Source organism: Oryctolagus cuniculus, chromosome 1 (assembly GCF_964237555.1).
Source record: "Oryctolagus cuniculus chromosome 1, mOryCun1.1, whole genome shotgun sequence".
NCBI classification, from domain to species: domain Eukaryota; kingdom Metazoa; phylum Chordata; class Mammalia; order Lagomorpha; family Leporidae; genus Oryctolagus; species Oryctolagus cuniculus.
The window spans coordinates 183,760,107-183,784,500 of record NC_091432.1 but is presented as its reverse complement, the minus strand read 5'-3'; the positions used below and the strand labels follow the sequence as shown (position 1 = coordinate 183,784,500).

At 37.8% G+C, this 24,394-nt stretch overlaps 1 protein-coding gene across 3 annotated transcripts in view; it reads right to left on the bottom strand.

Moving 5' to 3' along the window:
* FOCAD (focadhesin) overlaps nucleotides 1-24,394 on the bottom strand; it is a 381,367-nt gene that overhangs the window by 254,230 nt on the left and 102,743 nt on the right. For all 3 annotated transcript variants that reach the window (XM_002708074.5, XM_017340978.3, XM_017340982.3), the window contains 3 exons: nucleotides 17,071-17,158; nucleotides 12,753-12,955; nucleotides 3,598-3,855 (listed from right to left, as the gene is read on the bottom strand). In XM_002708074.5, coding sequence (XP_002708120.1) covers nucleotides 3,598-3,855; nucleotides 12,753-12,955; nucleotides 17,071-17,158 — 549 coding nt within the window. The remainder of the gene's footprint in view (nucleotides 1-3,597; nucleotides 3,856-12,752; nucleotides 12,956-17,070; nucleotides 17,159-24,394) is intronic.

Here is a 24,394-nt window from a genome sequence, read left to right as displayed (position 1 = left end):
TACTATACATTATGGCTTCTTTTTACTGTTCTGAAGAACATAGGAAGCAAACTGACTTCAGGGGGTAGCAATTTATAGAACTCAGTGACAATAGGGCACAGTGCAGGGTCCAAAGACTCTTTGTGCAAGTTCCTTTATAGAATATATTTTCTTCTTTTCTCACAGCAGTAACTTACAGGTCATTAAATTTCACACATTTCCTATTCATTTTCCATGTTAAAATATGTCTTACGACTCTGAGTAGAACTATCACAAGATTCTGCCCTAAACGTCAACTTTTACTATTTGATAATATATGACTTTTAAAAGACCAGCAAGTCATAGGCCATGAACACAGCCACATAAGTGATTTTGAATGGCTCAAATATGTGTACATTTTTACAAATAAAAAAAGTAAGCCCTGAAAACAGAAAGGATAAAATAAAATTATCAAAGATTGTGATTCTTCTTACTAAGATCTTCAGCCAGGCTTAACCACCAAAATGTAAAAAGCAAATAAAATGTAAGTAAAAACAAAACAAAATAAAGCAAATGAACATGACTGTATCCCCATTACCAAACAGAAACATAAACTAATAGCAAGGTTTTGAAAGAAGTATAGTTTCATAAAACTCAACTGGTTAAGTTCATCAAGAGGCAGGAGAAGGTGGAGGTAAATAAAAGGAAGGAACTTGTAGTTCTCCAAAGTTAAATGTGTAAGATTTTGCTCTTTAGCATATTCCCTTTTATAAATCAGTTGAAAGGAAACTGATATACTTTATACATAGTACTGAGAGGTACTCATCAAAGGTGAGATACTAGACTATTATTTACATTTTATTTTCAAATATATCAACCTATCTAAAAGTTATAACCATTGTGTTTAATGTTCCTTCCCAGTACCCAAATGTTTAATCTTGCAATAAACTCAACCATATAGCCAAAAATAAGAAAATACATTTTCTCAGATTTTGGAACCACTAACAAATAGCCTAGATTTCCAAGACAGAAAAAAATCTTTTGTCAGGTATTCTCTCTACATATATTTGTAAGACATAATACTAAGCATGTGATAAAACCTATAAAGCTTTTACAGAATCACCATGCTATATTAAAAATAGCTTCACCCAACACTTCTATTATTCCATAAGATATAATACCCAATATCAACAACTACTGAAGAGTTCAATAAAGAAGGAAAGGTACAACAGATTTTATAAACAGTTGTTAAGAGATGTAAAAGGGGCAGTGCCACAGCTCACTAGGCTAATCCTCCGCCTGCGGTGCCGACACTGCGGATTCTAGTCCCCGTTGGGGCGCCAGTTCTGTCCCGGTTGTTCCTCTTCCAATCCAGCTGATGGACAATTAATGTCCTATCATGACTCAAATAAAGTCAATTTGAACATTTTCTACTTCTCTCTTCCTTTTAGATTGTGACTACAAGGGTTTGAGATTTCAGTCAATTCACAGAGGAAAGAAACAAAATGTACTTTAAATACACCATCTACACCATGATTGGGCTGAATACTAGAGTTAATAAAAACTGTTTAAGGCAACTTAAGATGAGTTTCTATTACTTATAACCCAAAAGTATCACCCTAGAATTCCAAACACTAAATTCATGTATTGAGTATGTGTGTATGAGTGTGTAGAAACAGATGTTTCACATAGGTGGGTTACACAAATCAAGGTAACCCACTGTATGACCTCAGTGATCCATCTTAAAGTAATCTGTAAGCATTATGGTGAATTCATTATTCTAAAGATATTACCCTACAATGTATCTATTATGAACAAAAGCATTGGGTGTAAGTAGAATTATTATAGAAAGTAAAAGGAGAAATAAAGTAGGAAGCAAGTTCAAATAACTCATATTATGCATATACCATGAAATAAAGTTACTCTGAGTCCATTACTGATCTACTTGCAGAATTAGAATAGAAGTATGACCAGAGTGAAAACTTGTGAGAGCTATCAGCAGTTGTTTACTTGGCAAAAAACATGACATGTTTATCCTACCTCTAGCACCAGACTTTTTTCCCTAGGAACACATACTTTCTCAATTAAGAGATGAACATTTTTCTTACAATGCTTGAAAAGAATACAAGCACAGATGCTGATATACCATGAATAATGAAAGTGTCATAGCTACTTAGCAAAAAAACTCTTCCCTTCTAGAGAGTCCATCCAATGGGGGTAAAAAGCATGGATTACTATGCTAAATATGTGTCTGGTTTAATAGGTGGGGGGAAATGTTTCATTAAAGGCCAATTGTTTTTTCATTTCATTCTAAGTTCTGTCAGATAACAAGAAAAATTGTTTGCCCTCATATCCCAGCATGCAGATCAGTACCACACACATCAAGGACACAACTTTTTCTAGTTTATTAAATGACTGAATAAAAATAAGATCAGATTGCAAGAACTTAAGACAATATTAATGACTATTGTATTGACACTTTATTTTGAATTGATTAATCTAAGTCTACCTTCTACGATTAACATTAAAGGGGCCGGCACTGTGGTGTAGAAGGTTAAGCCTCCGCTTGCAGTGTCAGTATCCCTTATGGGTGCCCATTCCAGTCCGGGTTGCTCCACTTCCAATCCAGCTCCCTGCTAATGTACCTGGGAAAGCAACAGAGGATTGCCCAAGCCCTTGGGCCCTAACACCCACATGGGAGATCCAGGAGAAGCTCTTGGCTCCTGGCTTCAGATCAGCCAGGCCTGGCTATTGCAGCCATTTTGCCTTCTCTCTCTGTATCTCTTTCGAATAAATAAATAAATAAAAAGATTTATTTATTTATTTATTTATTTGACAGGCAGAGTGGACAGTGAGAGAGAGAGAGACAGAGAGAAAGGTCTTCCTTTGCCATTGGTTCACCCTCCAATGGCCGCCGTGGCCGGCGCGCTGCGGCCAGTGCACCGCACTGATCTGATGGCAGAAGCCAGGTACTTCTCCTGGTCTCCCATGGGGTGCAGGGCCCAAGCACCTGGGCCATCCTCCACTGCACTCCCTGGCCACAGCAGAGAGCTGGCCTGGAAGAGGGACAACCGGGACAGAATCCAGCACCCCAACCGGGACTAGAACCCAGTGTGCCGGCACCACAAGGCAGAGGATTAGCCTAGTGAGCCGCGGCGCCGGCCATAAATAAATCTTAAAAACTCAACATTAGAACTAAAATGAGGGATCTTCTGAATTTTCACAGAAAATATCTACTAAGCATGGATTTCAAAATTTTTTGCACCAAAATAAACTTGCCTCTTAAGTTCAATTTTTCACATACTTTCTGAAGGGCCTGCAAACATTTTGGAACAGTTTGCAAGAGTGAGCAAAAGCATTATAAGTTAGCAAATACACACAAAACTGGAGACTCAGAATAGCACTCTGTGTAGATTTCCTTGAAAAATGTGCTTTCATTAAAGAAATGTCATCCGTAAGTATATATCAACTCAGAGTAAGGAGAAAGAAGAACAAATTGGGAGGATAAAGACAACTATGACAGGAAAAAAAAGTAAACCCATAATTTAGAAGTTTTGATAAAATAATTTACAAAGTAAGAATAATCTGCAATTCCAATCATGAAGCTCTCCTACCATTATTATTCTATTATTTTCTCACCTGTGAGGAGTCTGCTTGGGCTAATTCTGTGGTGACCTTCAGTATTTTGTGAAGATTTTGTCCTTTATCTTCAATAAGGAGGTGAGCCAGCAAAAGAAAAACAGGCACAGGGATCACTGTAGTAATAGGGAGCAATGACCCCACTGAAGCCAACCAGTCATTTGTGGCAGACTCTTCTCTCATTACTTCAAGAATTCTCCAGGTTGTAAATATTGAGCCATACATGCTGGTTATAGGGAACACAAGCCTATGGGAAGGCTGAAAATGAATACAAAACAGGTATGATTAGATGAGATAAAATATATTTATCAGATGTAATTATCATATTTTATTATAAGAAGTCCTTCCTTCCAACAAATGGATACTAATCCTGAGATAACAGGATTGCACAGAGAAAACAGTTGCTAGTGGAACTCTAGAACAGCTTCTGACAACTTTTCTTCATACTTACTATTCATTTCTAGTTAAGGCAGAAAAAAAAATTGTTCAATATACATGATCCACAGGCAACAGAGTTTAGAAAAATCCATTAACTCAACGAAGTATTTACCAAAGATAAGGAAGATAGAATAACCACTGTATTTACCCATCTCCAGGCCCTCATAAGAGGAAGCCCAGGGCAGATGGCAGACTTGGACTAAGAACAATTCATTTTTATAACATTTAGTACGTTGATAGGTACAGAGTTGATTCAGCTATAGCCTGGGATTTCATTAATAACTATGAATAAGTTCCACAATAAGAAATGGTTTGACAGCTCTACACTAAAACAATACCCAGTGAAAATGTTATGCTGAAATCAATCTGAGAAATACCTCCTTACAGAAAGAAAGCAGCAAAGTCAGGGTCAGAGAATGCACAGAGCCCTGCATTATGTTGCATGCATAAATGGCTCAGGAGAGGCCAGAGACACTATAGACATTGCCTGGTAATACATTCATTCAAATCAGGTAGAGGAGATGAGATGAAATAGAACTCTCTAGATTGTAATTATCCAGTTATTGAAGTATGATTTACAAGGATGACAATAACAACTGAAAGGAAAGGAAATAAAAGTTAAGCTTTACAAAAATTTTTAATAATAGTTTTGAGATACAATTCATATAATACGTAGCTTTTTAAACCTTACAACTCAGTTTAGTAATTCAGAGAGTTGTGTAATCATCATCAATATCTAATACTAGAACATTTTCATCACCACAAGGGGAAACCCCATAAAACCCAATAATACTAACTCCTCACCAGCCTTACCACCACCTGTCATACTCCCAACTGTCTTTGGAAATCATTCATCTATTTTCTCTTTCTATTCTGGCCATTTCACTCAATAGGAACCAAACAAGAGTCAACTTTTATGAACAGCTTCTTTTACTTGGCCTGTTCCCATGTTGTAGCTAGCATCAATGCTTCACTCTTTATCCTGCAAGATAACATTCCATTGTATAGATACACCATATGCTGTTTATCCACTCATCAATTGGTGGGCATTTGGGATATCTCTTCTTTGGGGACACTATGAATAGCAATTCTGCTATTAAGATCCCTGTAAAAGCTTTGTGAGAAATATAAGACTTCAGTTTTCTTGACTATATGCTTAGGAGTGGATATGAAATTTATTCAAAAATTAAATGCCAGTATAGAAACAAATAAAAAACTCTATGTGTAATAATTGCAAGAAAAAAATCTCCTAAGTGGAAATACAAGATCAGATAGTATGTCTACAATGCTATCATTTTTTTAGAGGGTAGGGATAAAAAAAACAAAAGTTTATATTTGCTCATATAAACGAAGAAAAGTATATGGACAAATACAGAAGAAACAAGTAAGCACCAAACATCATTTTCTATTTAAGAGGGCCAAAATTGGACAACTGGAATCAATGGCAAAAAGGAAGCTTCTAAAAGTATACCACTTCTTACTTGCTGAACCATTTCAATGAATGACTATTTCCAAAAAATATATAAATTTAAAAGCTTAAATAATCTCTCTCAAGTAACTGGGATCCAGCCACATAAGACACTAGATCCTAGTTTTGGTCTGATCCAGGCCTGGTTACTACAGGCATTTGGGGAGTGAGTGAATGGAAGCATTCTCTCTTTCTCTCTCTCTTTTCATTTCAAACTTTTAAAACATGTTTTAATTAAATAATATCCATATTTATATAGCCCTATATATAAAAATACATTTTTCCCCAAGATGATGAAATTCCTTTTGTTATTTTGGAATTACTTTTTTGAAAAAAGTTTTATTTCATTTATTTGAAGGGCAGAGTTACAAAGAGAGGTAGAGACAGAGAGGTCTTCCATCTGCTGGTTCACTCCGCATATGGCTACAACAACCAGGGCTGGTCCAGACCAAAGCCAGGATCCAGGAGCTTCTACCAGGTCTCCCACAAGGCAGCAGGGGCCCAAGCACTTGGACCATCCTCCGCTCCTTTCCCAGGCACATGAGCAGGGAGCTGGATCAGAAATGAAGCAGCAGGGACTAAAACAAGTGCCCATGTGGGATGCTGGCGCTGCAGGCCAGGGCTTTAACTCACTGCGCCACAGCACCGAACCCTGATGAAATTCTTTAAACGCATGGGCTCAACTGGCACCTCAGCTCACTAGGCTAATCCTCCACCTGCAGCGCTGGCACCAGGGGTTCTAGCCCCAATTGCTCCTCTTCCAGTCCAGCTTTCTGCTGTGGCCCCGGGAAGGCAGTGGAGGATGGCCCAAGTGCTTGCGCCCTGCACCCACATGGGAGACCAGGAGGAAGCACCTGGCTCCTGGCTTTGGATTGGCACAGCACGCTGGCCGTAGCGGCCATTTGGGGCATGAACCAACGGAAGGAAAACCTTTCTCTCTGTCTCTCTCTCTCACTAACTCTGCCTGTCAAAATAAATAAATAAATAAATAAATAAATGCATGGACTCTGTAGACTAATAAGAAATAGTATTGAACTTAAGATTTAAAACACCAGGAGTTAGCACAGCCATGCCAGTTATTAGCCATAATGCATTCTGTCTATGCCTTATTTTCCTAATTTGTAAAACTAAATGACTATTTTCCTGCCAGGTAACTAAGATGGATATCAGAAAACATCTAATGAAGCACCTAGCACAGGTCTGAAGTTGAAATAAAAAGAAAATATGCATCTGATCACTGTTATCCTAAGGAGAGAAAAGTAAAACTGGTAGGTATGAGTATAAAAGAAAACAATTTGGAAGTCACTATGAAGCAAAATTGAGTGAAAAGCACAAAATTACAGACTTGTATGAGTAAACAATGAAAAAAAAAACAATCCCAGATAACTTTTAGTATTATGTCCATGTTTAGATTCTGCTTTTTGTTTATTTGCCTGAGATTACAGCAGCAAAAGAAAGGCCCAACACTGAATAAGATGTCACAAAATGGACCCGATGAGTGACAGATGCAACTGCCACAATGACAAGATCAGGATGTAATCAAACATATTCTCTTGGCACCAACTACCAGATCCTGGCCCCAGAGACTGAGGAAGGGCCTATGACAATGTTAGCAGACTTTGTCTTTTAGGGGATAAAGTAGGTGTTCAGAAATAAAGATTATATTATATTACTTATATCTGTGTAAAAAAGATAAAGGAATATGAATCACAGAAAAATAACTTTTAGGGGTAGGTTTTGGACCAGTGGTTAAGTTGACAGTTAAGAAGCCCACATTTAATATCAGGGTGCCTGGGTTTGATTTTCAGCTCTGCTCCTGACTCAAGCTTCCTGCTAATGAAGACCCTGGGAGGCAGTGATATAGGCTCAAGTGATTAGATTCCTTCCACTCAACTCCAGTTGTTGTGGAAGGAGTGAAACCAGTGGATGGAATCCCCTCCCACACACACACACACACACAAATAAATAAATAAAATCTTTAAAGAAAAAAAACAACTTTGAAATGATTATTAAATGGCTGTAAAACATCTCTTTTTTTAGGATTTCTTTATTTATTTGAAAGGTAGAGGTATAGAGAAAGGGAGAGTCAGAGAGAAAGAGAATGAGATCTTCCATCCTCTGGGTTCACTCCCCAAATGACAACAATGTCCAGGGCTGGGCCAAGCTGAAGCCAGGAGCCAGGAGCTTCTTCCAGAATTCCCACATGGGTGTAGGAGGCCCAAGGGCTTGGGCCATCTTCCACTGCTTTCCCAGGCACATTAGCAGGGAGCTGGATTGGAGTAGCTTGTACTCAAACCAGAGACCACATGAGATGCAGGTACCACAGGCTTTACCCACTACACCACAGCTCTGGCTCCTGTTAAACATATTTTACAAATGTAAAAGAGATGAGAATTTATTTTGAAAAGCTTTTTAATAACAATGCTTAGGTATATTAAGTATTAAAGTAAAATGAGCATATGATAGTACTAAAGAAGTGAATACAAGTGAATAATATAGATTTTCATTAACTATAAATAATAACATTCATCTATATAGCGACTAAAACAGACTTAACCAAAGTGAGCTGAGGAAAAAAAAAAAAAAAAGGAGAAAAAAAAATGGTAACCCTTAAAAGTTCTACTCCTGTGAACAAGCATCCAACAGAAATGAAAATGTACATCAACAAAAAATCTTATACTTGAATATACATAGCAGAATTATTCATAACAGCCAAAAATCAGAAATAATTTCAGAAGTTCATGAACAGGTGAATGGAAAAATAAATGTGATATATCCATAGAATGGACATGCGTTCAACACATGCTACAACGTGAATGAGCCTTGGAAATATCATGCCAAGTAAAAATAAGCCAGTCACAGAGAACCACACGTTGAATACTTCATTTATGTGAAATGTTGAAAAATAAGAAACTCTACATAGAAAAAAAGTAGTTAGAAGTTGTCTAACTTGGGGAGGTGAGTGGAGCATTGTGACAAATAAAGGGTGCAGTTCTTTGGGGAGTAATTAAAATATTCTAAGTTTGGTTGCAATGAGGGCTATATAATGCTAAAGAGTTTTTAGTGAACACACCAAAAGCCATTGAATTATACCCTTTAAATGAGTAAAGTGTATTGTGTGAATTACTTTTCAATAAAGCTATTTAAAAAAAAATTATGCTCCCAAGCCATGACCCTTAGCAAATTATTTAACTTCTCTATACTTCAGTTACCTCTTAGGCAAAATGAGATCAATATTACCCACCTCAAAGAGTTTGGGGTAAAAAAAAATGAGTTAATATTTACTCAGGCACTTAATATACAGTCTGCACATATCAAGTGCTTAATAAAAAACTTCATAATGCAGGTGCCTTGTTACCCATTTTGCCTAGGGCCAGAGAGGTTCAAACAGTATACTAAGATCAGCCAGCTAGAAATCACAAAACAAGATAACAATGACAACCACCTATTTCAGTTATTGTGAGAAATATGAATTGAATCACATAACAACTCCTGCTAAACATGTTAAAACATGTCAACACATGCTAAAATGTTAACTTTGACTACAAATAGTAGAATGAGAATGCCTTGAAAATGTTATGATTTGTAAGAGACAAATATTCAAAATATTTTCTGCTTACTTTTAAGTAACTCTAAATAAAACTTACTTAATATTACTTTATTCCCAGAGACCCAAAAGTACCATGCTTAATGTAAACACACACAGACACATGAATAAACATATGGTAGACCCTTGCTCAGTCAGGCTAATTCTAAATCCTTCCGTTACACTGAAACAACTTCACAGAGGTAGATTTTGCCCTCTTATACCATGGCAGGAATTTGGCTCTATTTTCATACTTCATCTAAAAAACCTACCCTGACTTCCCTCTCAAAAATCTTTTCTCGTTTTGTTTTATTGGTTGCACCAGTTGCTCTGTGTGCTCATTCTCAGCTCCACATCCACCTTCCTTTGCCTGGCTTTGTCCTCCTGCACCTGCATTTTGCTAATGTTTCTCCTTGACCCACTGGTGCAATGTTAGATCATGTCAATAGAGGGCGCAAAAGAAATGCCTCAAGAAACAGAAAGAGGTTTCTCTTCAGGTTCATGGATGCTTCTTTCATTTCTCCTACCACAGCTGCCAAGGGCATGTGAGAAACTCCAGTAGGCAGCTTCCAGCGGGCTGGCTCTGACCTGCAGTACCCCATCACCCAGCAGGCTGTACTCACATTCTCTCCACCTAGGTACGAATCCCATCTTGACCAGGGACACTGGAAGTTTCTTCCTTGGGAACTCTTCCCTCAAGCTAGAGGTGGAAGCTGCTCCCTATCATTACCATGGCAATATCCCTTTAAGACTCTTTTACATCCTTCAGTAATTTAAACACACTGAATAGTTAACAATTGTTTGTGCTTAGTTTTCCTTGTTCAAATTACCAGCATGGTTTCTCTCACCTGACTAGACCTGACTCACACACTGTGCTTTCTTTTGTTCCCCATAATTCTTTGGTGGAAGGAGGGTCAGGGGAGGGGATGATTTTTCAAGCCCTTTAGAACTTATGCCTGGTGTTTATACTTTTCCACCTGGAAAAAACACAATAGGTAGTTCTAAATAGCATATTTAATAGCCAAATAGAAAAAGGATCTGTTTTCCACAAACTATTTTAAGACTGATTGATTGATTTGAAAGGTACAGTGACCAAAAGCAAGAAAGAGATAGTTCTACCCATTGGTTCACTCCCTAAATGTCTGCAAAGCCTGTTTGGCCAGGACAAAGCCAGGAACTATGGACTCCATCAGAGTCTACCATGTGGGTGGCAGGAAGCCAAGTATCTGGGCCACTACATGCTGCCTTCCGGATACATTAGCAGGAAGCTGCAATGGAAGTGCAGAGTAGCCAGGACTCAAACCGGGTACTCCAATATGGGATGCAGTCTTCTCAAGCAACCACTCAACCTCCTGTCCCACAATCCCCCCCCCACACACACACACTATTTTTAAATAAAAACACAAAATGCATATTAAATTATATTAATCTGTGATTGTAGAGAGATGAATTAACAGGTTTGCTATCTTACACGTTCTAATTCTTATAAGCTGGAAAAAGTTAAAATGTCTTTCATGTCATGATTATCAGTACTATACATATGGAAAGTTAATTACTGAATCACAAGCTACAGATATTTGCACTTGTTTACACACACCGAAAGAACTGCACTTCTGAAGAACTACTTTGGTTTTAATTTGAACACTGTTATTCAGCCATCAATCTAAAAAATAAATAAAAATAACAAAATATAAAAAGAAAACCCAATCTGTGGTTTTTATGTAGAATTCTCTGCAATCAATCAAGGCAGTAAAAGATCTTCTGGAGGCCGGAAGCCATGGCCTGCAGTGCTGGCATCCCATATGGACACAAGTTCAAGCCCTGGTTGCTCTACTTCCAATCCAGCTCCCTACTAATGTGTCTAGAAAAGCAGCACAGAAAGCCCCACGTGCTTGGGCCTCTGCATGCATATGGGAGAACTCAAAGCCTCAATAAAGGAGCTCACTATCATAAGAAGGATGTTTACAGCCCTAATGGTATTCCTTCCTCCTTCCTCCTTCCTCTTTACTAGCTTCTGATGAGAAAGTTCAACTATTAGTGTTGAATAACATTCACACACACACCTGAGCAAACAGTAAGCTGAGTATTTCCGTACTAGAGTGTGTGTGTGTGTGTGTGTGTGTGTGTTGGGGGGGGGCGGTGATCCTCCATAAATAATGCTTGTGATTTGAAAGAACAGAACTCTAACAGTACATCCTGCGCTGCCCCCATCCAAATTCAGGAACCAGTCATTGTTCATATGAATAAACCAAGATGACATTTTTAAAAAATTCTTTTTTTAAAAACACATTTGGCACTGCTTTTAGGGCTGATACAAGAACTTCTGCAAATGCAAATAAATTAGCTAGTTCATGTTATTAAGTTTTAGTCAAGCAATTAGGATTAGGAAGCTATAATATATATTCAATTTGCCTATAATTATAGGCTAGCTTCTACTACATGCTCAAACAAGAAATAATAACAACCATGCTTTTGCTGCTAGAATACGTAACAATACAATAAAGGCATCTGCTTTTCCAGATGAAGCAATAACCATGGCTTTAGCTTGCATTTATGTAGTTGCTCTCTCCATGGAGACTTAAGATGTGTCACCGGCTTTGTCTTAGTTAATCTTATTTCATCCTTATAAGGGTAGGACTTAGAAAGTAATATTACATTTACCAATGGCTAAACTCAAATACCAAAAGAGAAAAACTCTGGCAGTCTAAGCCGAAAACTCGGCCACTAACCCAACATCGACAATACTTTTATATTATTATAATGGCAAAAGTGAGATTGGGAAAGCAGAATCAGATAGGTAGGGCTAGGAAACATATGTGACAGATCTGATATCTTTCAATTAGAAGTAATAGAGGCATACACAGAAAACTGTATGATCTATTACTCCAGGTAATATGACATAAGTGTCATATTAAAAATGAAAGGGGCAGGTGTTCAGTCTTGGCAGTTAGGATGTTGCTTCTGTTCAGTGCCTGGTTATGACTCCAGCCTCCATCTTCCTGCTAATACAAACTCTGGGAGCCATGAAAGATAGCACAAGTGATTACTTTCCTGCCTTCCATATGGGATAGCTGGATGGGGTTCCTAGTATCAGGCTTTGGTGCATTTAAAGAGTGAACCAGTAGATGGTAGTTTGCTTGCTCCACCTGTTGGAAGGAAGGACAGGAGGGAAAGAGGCCAGTAGGATGGCAGGCAAGCAAGCATACAGGGTGGCCTCGTTCTTACTGATCCCAGAACTCTGAAACATTCAAAGAGCATTTCCTGCCTTGCATTGTCCTAGAACTACCAATATCCTACATTTATTAAAAAGTATCATAAGACAGAAAGAATCCCATGTTCATATATGCTGGAGAATCACTAAGTTAAACTGAGTAAGTTTCTTTTCCATAGGATTCCTCAAGACCTTTGACTACTAATGTGCACTGAAACCTCAACAACAAAGATTATACAGCATTTTCAAAATTTCGTTCACTACAGGATGACCGTCCTTTCTCACAGTCCAGAAGAATGTCTTAAAATCTCCTACACCATTACCTGGCAGAACAATAAAGTTCAATGATAGAGTTTAAACCCAAAAAGATACTTCATCAGGGGGTAAGATTATCTCCAGAGATAATAAATCTCACCTTGACATTTTAAGAGAAACTAGGATGAACTCATTACCTTTTGGAGGTCATCTCTGTAACACTCCTGCTGTACCATTTCCAAAAGACTTAGAGCCAGCTGCTGCCTGGAGGGACCTTCTTCATCTGGGGATATGCAGTCTTCCAAGGTAGTAGACGATAAAATCTGCAGAATTGGCAACACCAGCACTAGAGATGACTTTGGGATTTTCTGATCCTCAGCAAAAGAGAGGAGCTTCAAAGCTATTAATAAAAATATGTACATTTTTAAAATTAATATCACAGTCCAACAAAATACAGTTTTGCTTAACAATAATATGCCACAAAGTTTTCTTCCTCCTTTACAACTGGGTCAGACACGTAACTAAATGATAAATCTCACTGAAAAGAGGGATAATAATTACCACCTAAAATAAGTTGTTAATGTATGTAACTGAAAATTTGATGATACTCTTAGAGAAAATGCCTGTCATATATCATGAAATATAAATTAACTCTATTTTAGGTCAACATGAATTTTTTTAATACAAGTCAACATTTTTTCTTTATACTCTCTCAGATACTATTATTGCTCATAGTAAACAAAGCCAAGGGACCAAAACTGCCTAATCAGTGTGTAACAAGGCCAAGAACCCAGCTGAATATGGCTGAAGCAGGACTGCCCTCCTGCTGTAATTGCTAAGAATCTAATCACAAAAGTACCAAAGTCCACATGCAATCAAATCTTTTCTAATAACTGATTCTTCTTATAGAGTGGAACCTCAACTTAAGACAATAGGAACATACATACACATGGGCAATAACTTAGTCACGGGCAGAATTTCCCCTAGACTACTAACAGAATGAGTGAATTAAAGCAAAAATAAACTTTGTCATGTTGTTTTATCAAGATTATTGAACAAACCCTGACCAGCTGAAGGATATTATTCATAGATTTCAAAGATAAATTATCAAGTAACCAACTGACTTCTTCATTATACAAAAAAAAAAAATTTCTACAAGCCATAAATCATGTCAATGAGGTGTTAATATTTCATTTAAAATCATTTGGAGGGGCCAGTACTGTGGAATAGTAGGTTAAGCCTGGGCCAGCTTCCATATGGGCACCAGTTTGAGTCCTGGATGCTCCACTTCTGATTTAGCTCCCTGCTAATGGTTTGGGAAAGCAGTGGAAGATTGCCTCTGCACCATGTGGGAAACCAGTTAGAAACTTCTGTCTCCTGGCTTTGGATCGGTCCAGCCTTGGCCATAGCAGCCATTTGGGGGCAAACCAGCAGATAGAAGACCTGTCTCTGTCTTTCCCTCTCTCTATAACTCTGCCTTTCAAATAAATAAATACATTTTTTAAAAAAATCATTTGGGGGCCGACACCACGGCTCACTAGGCTAATCCTCAGCCTTGCGGCACCGGCACACCGGGTTCTAGTCCCGGTCGGGGCGCCGGATTCTGTCCTGGTTGCCCCTCTTCCAGGCCAGCTCTCTGCTGTGGCCAGGGAGTGCAGTGGAGGATGGCCCAAGTCCTTGGGCCCTGCACCCCATGGGAGACCAGGAGAAGTACCTGGCTCCTGCCATTGGATCAGCGCAGTGCGCCGGCCACAGCGCGCTGGCCACGGCGGCCATTGGAGGGTGAACCAACAACAAAGGAAGACCTTTCTCTCTGTCTCTCTCTCTCACTGTCCACTCTGCCTGTCAAAAAATAAATAAAAAATAAAAAAAAAATCATTTGGAAGTCAAACATTAACATAACATGAAGGCAAAACACCAGTTATGCTAACACTATTAATTTAGTTACTTTTGCTAACATTACTAATTTACTTGTTTTTGCCCTAATATTGACCTAACACTACTAATTTAGTTATTTTTGCTTCAATATTGGTTTTAATCCATAAGTACCTCTGATATACTATAAAAATTCATTATCTTTACTAAAACAGGAAATAAATATAGAACAAATGTTTCAGTATCCTATATTGTAAATCTCCGAGGAATTTTTATGTTGCTATTTATAATCAAGGCTAGTGCTAATTACAAGCATAACAGTCTTTTAATCTGCACAATGTTTAAATAATCAATATTCTCTTCGTTATCCTATTTCTTTAAATACTCTTTCCCAATATACTAAATGACAATTCTTCCTTACTTTTCAACATGACTTACTCATTCAATAGTTTGTAACATGGTTTATTCACTCTAAATATGGTTACTTCAAATCAGAGACACTAGCTTATAACAAAAAATAAGTCTGTTATACAACAAATAAAAAGTCTTTGAGTGTTAGATCCTGCGTTTCATTATATATGAACCGTAATATAGGAATATGACTTCGGAATTAGAAATCTGGTTTCTCTCATCTACAGCTTTGGAATATTTTTGTCAAAAAACAAAATAATTTCATAATAAATGTCCGGAGCCGGGGCCTGCAGTGCTGGCATCCCATATGGGCACCAGTTTGAGTCCTAGCTGCTATATTTCCAATCCAGCATCCCTACTGATGGCCTGGGAAAGCAGAAGATGGCTTCAAGTACTTGGGCCCATGCACCCATGTGCGAGACCCAGAAGCTCCTGGCTCCTGGCTTCAGCCTGGTTCAGCCCTGGGTGTTATGGCCATTTGGGGATTGAACCCACTGATGGAAGATTTCTCTCTCTCTGTAACTCTGCCTTTCAAATAAATGAAATATATCTTTAAAAGGAAGAAACCAGAAAAAGTCAGTCTATAGAAAGAGAGCCGATTAGCATTTGTCTGGGGCTGTGGATGGAATGAGAGTTAACTGCAAACTGATATAATAAATGTTGGGGGATGATGGAAATGTTCTAAAACTGCATTGTGGTGTGGGCTGCACAAATCTATAAATTTACTAAACCATGCTTTATTGAACACTTTAAAATGGTGAATGTTATGGTATGTAATTATATGTCAATAAAGTTGCTCCAAAGACTAAGAAAACCATGTCTGTCAGAAGTTACAACACTGGTAAATTATAGCCTCATGTACCAGGACAAAGGAAAAAATAGATCAGAAAGGGTTGAGGGAAGGAGTTCAAATGAGCACAAAGTCAGAAGGCAAAAGCAGGGTAGGAACCAAAGTCCAAAGAACAAAGGACCCCTCAATGTGCAAGAGCCATTTCAAAAGCAGATGGCAAATTAAAGATCAATTCACTCTAAAAACCACGATGGGTGCTAGCACCCATAAGAATGAGACACACAAGTGTTCATCTCAAGCACTTTAAAAAAAAAAAAAAAGATTTATTAACTTATTTGAAAGGCAGAGTTTCAGAGAGGCAGAGGCAGAGAGAGAGGTCTTCCATTCACTGGTTCACCCCCCAAATGGCCACAACAGCCAGAGCTGAGCCAGGAGCTTCTTCCGGGTCTCTGAAATGGGTGCAGAGGCTCAAGGACTTTGGTCATCTTCTGCTGCTTTCCCAGGCACATTAGCAGGTATGCTGGATTGGAAAAGGAGCAGCCGGGACTAACACTGGAGCCCATATGGGCTTTACCTGCTAACGCCACAGTGTCAGCCCCTCAAGCATTTTCCTAAAATGATATAGCAGTGTCTCAAAGTATGGTAGTACTGTACAACATCATTTAGAATCCTCCATTACTACAAAGGTTATAGTGGATCAAGTAAAGAAAGGCAACATCAATGTAAAAGCTGTACTTTAAAGGTGTGCACTGCAAGGCCAACCAATATGATTCTTTAACACATTATTCTACTTCCCCTTTGCCTCCTCACCCACTTTACCTTAAATCAATACTGGACAATCAAAAGAATATTATCTTTCATTTGTTCTAGCTAGATTGATATCAGGGTCAAATGTCCATGGAACACAAAATTAAAAGATAAATACACTTTGATGCAATAAAGAATTTTAAGTCCATGCAGTTTTTTCTTAATACATACTTTCTATTAACTTTTTGAAGATCTCTCAGATGATATACATAAAATAATTTTATCCAATGTAGCTCTAGTTATGAATAGTAAAGTTATAGAGTTTATAAAACAAATATAATTGCTAATCAGTTTCTTTCAAGAGTTTTATATTATAGCTTCTCATATTGCTGCACAATTGTGAATAAGGTGAGATGCCCTTTAATTTATTTGCAAATATCACTGCTATAGAATTCACATAACCTGCTAACAAGCAGCCAAGATACTAGGTAAATTATGGTATCAGGAAGCTTATACAAGGTATGTGTAATGCCTATTTGAATAAGGAAACAAAAATTCTATTTGATAACAATAGCAAAATTTCCAGTACTGAAATTCAAAATATACAGGATGGCATGAAACATTGTTCAAATACTATTCCCAATATTTGTGTCATATTTACACTGGATTCTAGTGAGTATATTTTTATTCACCTAGAGTTAGGATTGGCTTCTGCTGACTTGCTGGAGTCTGTAGAAGAAGTAAAGCTATTCCAATTATGACCAGTTCAACAGGAAAATCCTGAAAAGAATAAAAGGGAAAAAAGATTTGTTGAAAAAGTTATCAGGACTATGGCTTTATAACAAGTATCCAAGAACTGTATATTCCACATCAAAGATTGTAAACTCATTATCCAAAATTATTTATATAGTCTGCTCTATTGAGGAATGAATGCCACACAATCTAGAATAAGCTAAAAATGCTATTACATATAGCCAAAAACCAACAGGCTACAAACCAAAATAATTCAGAGGGAAAATTCCTCAACATAACAAATTGACAAGTCTCCAAAAGAGCTGATCTTTGTAAACCACTGAAAATTATCCAAAACACTGAATTTAAGAACATTTCACTTCTGGAAAATAGCTCAGTTTTCTACTTACCTAATACAGACATGATTTATCTATATAACTTGCATAATCAGTTACAGTAAATAAATTTTTAATAAATAATGTTATTATAATAAAAGAAATATTAAGGCCAAGGAGGCAGAAATTATTTTGAAATTACAGTAATTCATTAAGCATTTTTAAACGTGGCAAATAACCACAGAAACTTAAAATCATTAAGTTTGCAAAATACATTAATAAAATGGAAAATATATCAACATTATGTCCTAATAAATAAAATGCAAGTAACATAAGTTTTTTGAGGTTTCTAAACAAAGAAAACAATGTATAATGGAATTAAAGGACAAAGATCCATCCAACTAAATTACTTCATTCTGAAATGTAAAGATCCATATTAAAGTAACACTTGAGAACAACGTAGTCTGACACACTCAGAAGTTATAATCTTAGAAATGCTATCAACGTTGGCACAAGTTAATAAATATCCTAAATGTTAGTTTCTCCATTTGAACAGTGAAATTAATCAAACTGCAAAATCTTCTAATGTGTTTATGGAGCTCGATAAAAACAGAAAGGTGGAAATTAATTTTTGAATTTTAAAAAATGGTATATAATCCAATTTGTATCTTTGCAGACTCTATACCAGCATGTTTGCTATTTTGAAACACAGTTGAGAACAACAGTTCTCAAAAACAACTGTTGAAACAGCTCTCAACTATCAAAGGAAAATATATGCACTTTAAAACCAATATGCAAACTATATACCATCACACCATTTTTTGCCATACTTTCCTCAATTTTATTTCAATTTCTGCATTTCCATTTTTAAAAAGCCAGCAACATAATTCAGATATCAAATTTACTACTTTCCAAGATCAGAGAGAAAAACATTGCTGTATACTAACACTATACTACAAAGCGTTTTCACTCAAGCTATCACTGCAGGGGTCAAAAAGTAGCTTTCTGGGTTCTGAAATGGAATAGAAGCAATTTAAGTAGCTAGAACTTAAAGGTATGCAGACACAAATGAAAACAGTCTTCTCCAGGAAGGGTAGGACTGGCCTGTTCAGGACAGTAGGAAGAAATGAGTTAGAGATTCAAAACATCAAAATAAGGAAAAGCAAATGGTAGATGTTTAGATCAGATAAATCTTTAATAGCTTATATTTCTAGAAGTTATAAGTTTTTGTTTGACTAGCTTTTAATGTACGCTAAGGTACAGTACGATTTAATCACATTTGTAATGAAAGCTCATGTTGGACAATGCATGTACCACTGCAAATACTAGAGCTCTATTCTCAAGAATTTTATATTTAGTTATAGAAAAATGTTTTTTAAGAGAAAACAAGGTATAGGGAATGTTACATACCAAAGCAGACACAACAGTGATGGCAGCCCAACTTACACAATGTCCCAATGCCACAGCTTTGCTGCCTACCTTATCCTCTTGGCAGAGCAGACTGGGCAGGGCCGGGCTTAACTGTTCATTTCTCCTAGCAAATCGAAAAAACTATGACCCATAGTGAAGAAAAATAATTATAGCTGAGTCATCTAATAGCAAAGTCTTAGAATCAAAGATTCTTGAGCTAAGGCCAGAATGTTCCATTTGTCCTTCACTTTGAGATCTACTCAGTTGCCTCCTCGTCAGTATCAATTTTACCTAATGTTGCTGTCCAGAATACCCTTATTTCTCCTGAGTCTAAAGAAGTTATGACCATTCAAATGCAGCTAAAAATAACTCAACTAAAACCCAATCCACCCCATGTAATCCAACCTAAGAAATCATCCCATTTTCAATGTACAATGATATCTCTCTGATGTAAGGGTAGAAAGAGAGGTAAAAGAAGCATTACTGAAATATTTGAATTAATTATCTAACTGAAATTCAAAGATAGAGAAATATAGGTATAGCTTCAAAATATATAATAAGACTGTTTATTACACTTCATTTTATTTCAAATTACAGAATATATAGGCCCAAAAGATATATGCTTGCAATTTGATTTTCTTAAGTTTATATTTTTACCTCAGGAACAACGGGATAAAGGTAGGGGTTAGGAAACTTTGTAACACAAATATCTGAACAGTTCTACTTACTGCTATTTCTACTAAAATTGTTAAATTAGGAAGAAGGGAGACAATATAAAAATGATGTCTCATGGCTGCGCCATGGCTCATTTGGCTAATCCTCCGCCTGCGGCACCAGTATCCTGTGTTCTAGTCCTAGTTGGGGCAATGGATTCTGTCCCGGTTGCTCCTCTTCCAGTTCAGCTCTTTGCTGTGCCCCGGGAAGGCAGTGGAGGATGGCCCAAGTGCTCCCCCACGCACAGGAGACCAGGAGGAGGCACCTGGCTCCTGGCTTTGGATCGGCACAGCAAGCCAGCCGTAGCGGCCATCTGGGATGTTAACCAACAGAAGGAAGACCTTTCTCTCTGTCTCTCTCTCTCACTGTCTAACTCTGCCTGTCAAAAAAAAAAAAAAAAAGTCTCATATATAAATTTATTTATTACTCTAAAAGAAAATAGTATTCTGTAATTTCATGCCATAATCAAAAACAATTTTAAAATTTTACACAATGCCAATTTGATGAGATTCTTACCGGCCAAAAATAGTATAAATTAAACTTCAGTAAGGACAATGTCTGCAACACACTGAAATGCATCGAATATGTTGAAATCTATGAATTCACAATAATACCTTTAGAAACTGGTAAATAGAAGGAAAGGATGAAGACTCACACATCTTTCCCACTTTTCCTATATAAACTCTATCACTGAATAACCAACTATAAGGTGAAAAGGAGTTTCCTTTTATGAAAAATTCCAGGTAATGAATGAAGAAAAAAACTATAGACTTAGAAAGATAATTATTTCCACAATTCCTAATGAATGAATTCAACCATCAACCATCAATAGCTACTGGGATCACTTTTCTTTCCATATACATATACATATATATCATGAGCCTCTTGATGAATTAATACAACAGTCTCTATAGTCTTAAACAATAACAAACAGGGGCCGGCGCCATGGCACACTATGTTAATCATCCACCTGTGGCGGCGCCGGCATCCCATATGGGTGTCGGTTCTAGTCCTGGTTGCCCCTCTTCCAGTCCAGCTCTCAGCTGTGGCCTGGGGTAGCAGTAGAAGATGGCCCAAGTCCTTGGGCCCCTGCGCCAGCATGGGAGAGCAGGAAGAAGCTCCTGGCTCCTAGTTTCAGATCGACACAGCTCCGGCCATTGCAGCCATTTGGGGAGTGGACCAATGGTAGGAAGACCTTTCTCTCTGTCTCTCTCTCTCTCACTGTCTGTAACTCTACCTGTCAAATAAATAAATAAAATCTTAAAAAAAAAACAACTCTGAATCTGATTCCTCTACCTTTGAACAAAGAAACATGGTACAATGCACCATGAGAATGCAATCAGCAAAAACTGGAATGCAGAAAACTACAGCTCAGATAAAACACATTTATCTATTTACATCTATGTATTATCTGAATTATGAAATATGTACTAGAAAACATACCCACTATATATAATAGGTACAATTATATATAATTATACATAAATAGGGGCTTGATATATAGTATGATTATTTCATCCTGCTTAATATATAATCATATATTATGCTTATAATATAAATGGTTTATTATATATGTAATAATTATGCAACATACAATGTAATTATAATTATGTATAATTATATAATATATGATATCTAGAGTCTAACTATACATGAAACCATTCTTAAGATTGACAAATTGGCAAATGACACACCTGAGCTTTCCTCAGCTCACACATACCACCAAAACATACTCTCACTCAACATTTCTTAACCTATCATTTACTCCCTAGTTCTAATTATTTCTAATATTATCTCTCTGCTGAAACAGCTTCCTCCAATATGACCAATAAACTTACTTGCTGCTTCCTAAAAGAACTTTCCATTTCTTACCTTACATCCTTTCCCCATACCATATAACACTATCAAATATTCCTTTTCTTGACTTTCATGTCATCTATCTCTTCCATTCCCATACAATTTCTAGCCATACTTTCTCAATTCCCTCTTTATCAGTACACTCCAAATGTCAATGACCTTTGGAGTTCCCTCCCAAGCCGAACCATCCAAATGCATGTTAAAACTCCCACCTCAAGTGGATGACCACAAATCTGTACTGTTACCATAGGCTTCTAGCCTGAATTTCAGTATAATACATATACACCTCAAATCAAATTATGCAAAATACTCAAATTTGGTATCTAAGACCAAATTTATCTTCTTCTGAATACTACCTGCCATTTCTCATAGTAAAGGATGCTACCCAGCAGTTCCAAAGAAAAAGTTGAGACTCCACCAAGGTCCCTCACCTTAACCATCGAAGTAACCACAAACCCTATCAACTTAATTTCCTATGTCTCTCTTTTCTCACTCCTATTTTTCTGATTAGCTCCCTAGTATGGAATGAAATTTATATGTTGAAACAGTAGAAAAATCCAGGTACAGCCCGTGTCCTGACTGTTGATGAACAACTTAATACTTTATCCCTTTTAGTATTCTTTTTTGTTCTACTTAATACTATTGGTTGAACTCTGTAATTAACACAAAATTATTCTTAGGTGTTTAAATTTAACTGAAAAGTGATCCCTGTTAAATATAACAGTGGGAATAAGAGAGGGAGGAGATGTACAGATCGGCACATGCTCAATTGGACTTGACCAAATGGTAGAATTAGAAACGTGCCTGGGGATTCTAATTCAATCCCATCAAGGTGGCATGTACCATTGCCATCTCACTAGTCCAAGAGATCAGTTTCAGTTCACAATTGATCATAATGATAGGATTAAGAGTCAAAGGGATAACACTAACAAGACTAGTGTCTGCTAATACTAACTGATAGAATCAAAAAGGAGAGAAAGATCCAACATGGGAAGTGGGATACACAGCAGACTCATTGAACGGCAGATGTCCTAAACAGCACTCTGGCCTCAGAATCAGCCCTTAAGGCATTCAGATCTGGCTGAAGAGCCCATGAAAGTATTTTAGGCATGGAAAGCCAAGATACTCTTGCAACAAAAAAAAAAAAAGAAAGAAAGAAAGAAAGAAAGACCTAAATGAAAGATCTCTGTGAGTGAGATCCCAGTGGAAAAAACGGGGCCATCAAAGAAGGAGGTACCTTTCTCTGAAGGGAGGAGAGAACTTCCACTTTGACTATGACCTTGTCTAAATAAGATCATTGTTGGTGAACTCAAAAGGCTTCCATAGCCTTGGCAACTCATGACAAGAACCTAGGGAGGATCAGAAGATGGCGGAATAGGGAGGGAGGGAGCACACCGAAGGTCCACTAAGGGAAGGTTTAAAGAGGGGTGAGAATTTGCAGTTTTTAAGGACTGAGAAGCCCTTCCTGAAACTGGGGAGATAGGGTGGACACGCGAGGAGGATGCGGACGCCTGAGACTCAGGACACCAGCAGGAGTGTGTACGCACCAGCGCTGGAAGCTGAGGTGAGACGGGGCACTTGCCCAGCACAGCGGCAACAGCTGCCGCCGCCCCTCCCCTAACCCACCCTGGGACGGACACTGAGACACGCACGACTAAGTGGGGGAGGAAATAGAAAATGGAACAGAGTGAGTGGCGCCTGTGGAGAGAGTGCATGATTCAGGGGTACTAATGGAGAGACTGAGTAAGCCAGTATCTCTTGGTGCCTCCTCGGAGCTGTAATGGGTGGGAAGCAGCCATTTTGTCTGTTTACATTCGGGCTTAAAGGAGAACTGTCTTTGCCTCCACACTAACCTTCAGAGGCGGAGCCCAAAGGTGGAGCGGAGCAACAGGACACTTCTTGCTTAAGGGAGGGCAGCTCAAAGCCCTGACACCCGATTACTCAAGTTACAAGAAAAAAAAAAACTGAATAGCGCCTGCCAGTGGGGAAAAAGGGCAGCAACCAGAGCTGCAGCGGGCAGAGAGAAGCCATCCTGTCTGTTTACATTCAGGCTGTGTAGAGCAGCCTGCTTACACTGCATATTGGTAGAGACTCACAGCAGCCTATAGCAGAGGGAAATCAACCTGAAAAATCACCCAGATGGTATGCAAAAAAACAAAACAAAAATCCACAAGAATATAGAAGAACATATAAACTTGCCGATGGAGCAGGATAAACCAACCATAACAGAGGCAGAAGAAGAAGAAGTTGAAAACATGCCAGAAAAAGAATTCAGAAAATTAATAATCAGAATACTTAGAAATAATGAGAAACCGTGTCAAGAGCTGAATGAAAAACAAGCCCAAGGATTAGAGATCCTAAAGAGAAGCCAGAATGAGATACTAGAACTGAAAAACACAATTGACTATATAAAAAACATCGTGGAATCCCTCGGAAATCAAACAGATAAATAGAAGACTAAATATCAGAATTCGAAGACAAACTTCCAGAAATAATACAGTCAGTTCGAACGCAGGAAGAAGAAATTAAAAAATTAAAAAATACGAACGGAGACCTATAAGATTCAATCAAACAGTGTAATGTTCGGATAATAGGAGTCCCTGAGGGGGTGGAAAGAGAGAATGGATTGGAAGCTGTCTTCAACGAAATAATATCAGAAAACTTTAAACAAAGGCAGCTGGATAACAACACACAAATACAACAGATAGCCAGGACTCCCAACAGAGTAGATCAGAAGAGAAATTCACCACGACACATTGTGGCAACACTCAGTTCAGTGACACACAAAGAACAAATCCTAAAATGTGCCAGAGAAAAGCGACAAATCACTTTCAGGGGTAAGTCAATCAGACTCACCCCAGACTTCTCATCGCAAACGCTATAGGCAAGGAGACAATGGCATGATATATTTCAAGTTTTAAAAGACAAACAATGCCAACCTAGAATACTATATCCTGCAAAGCTATCA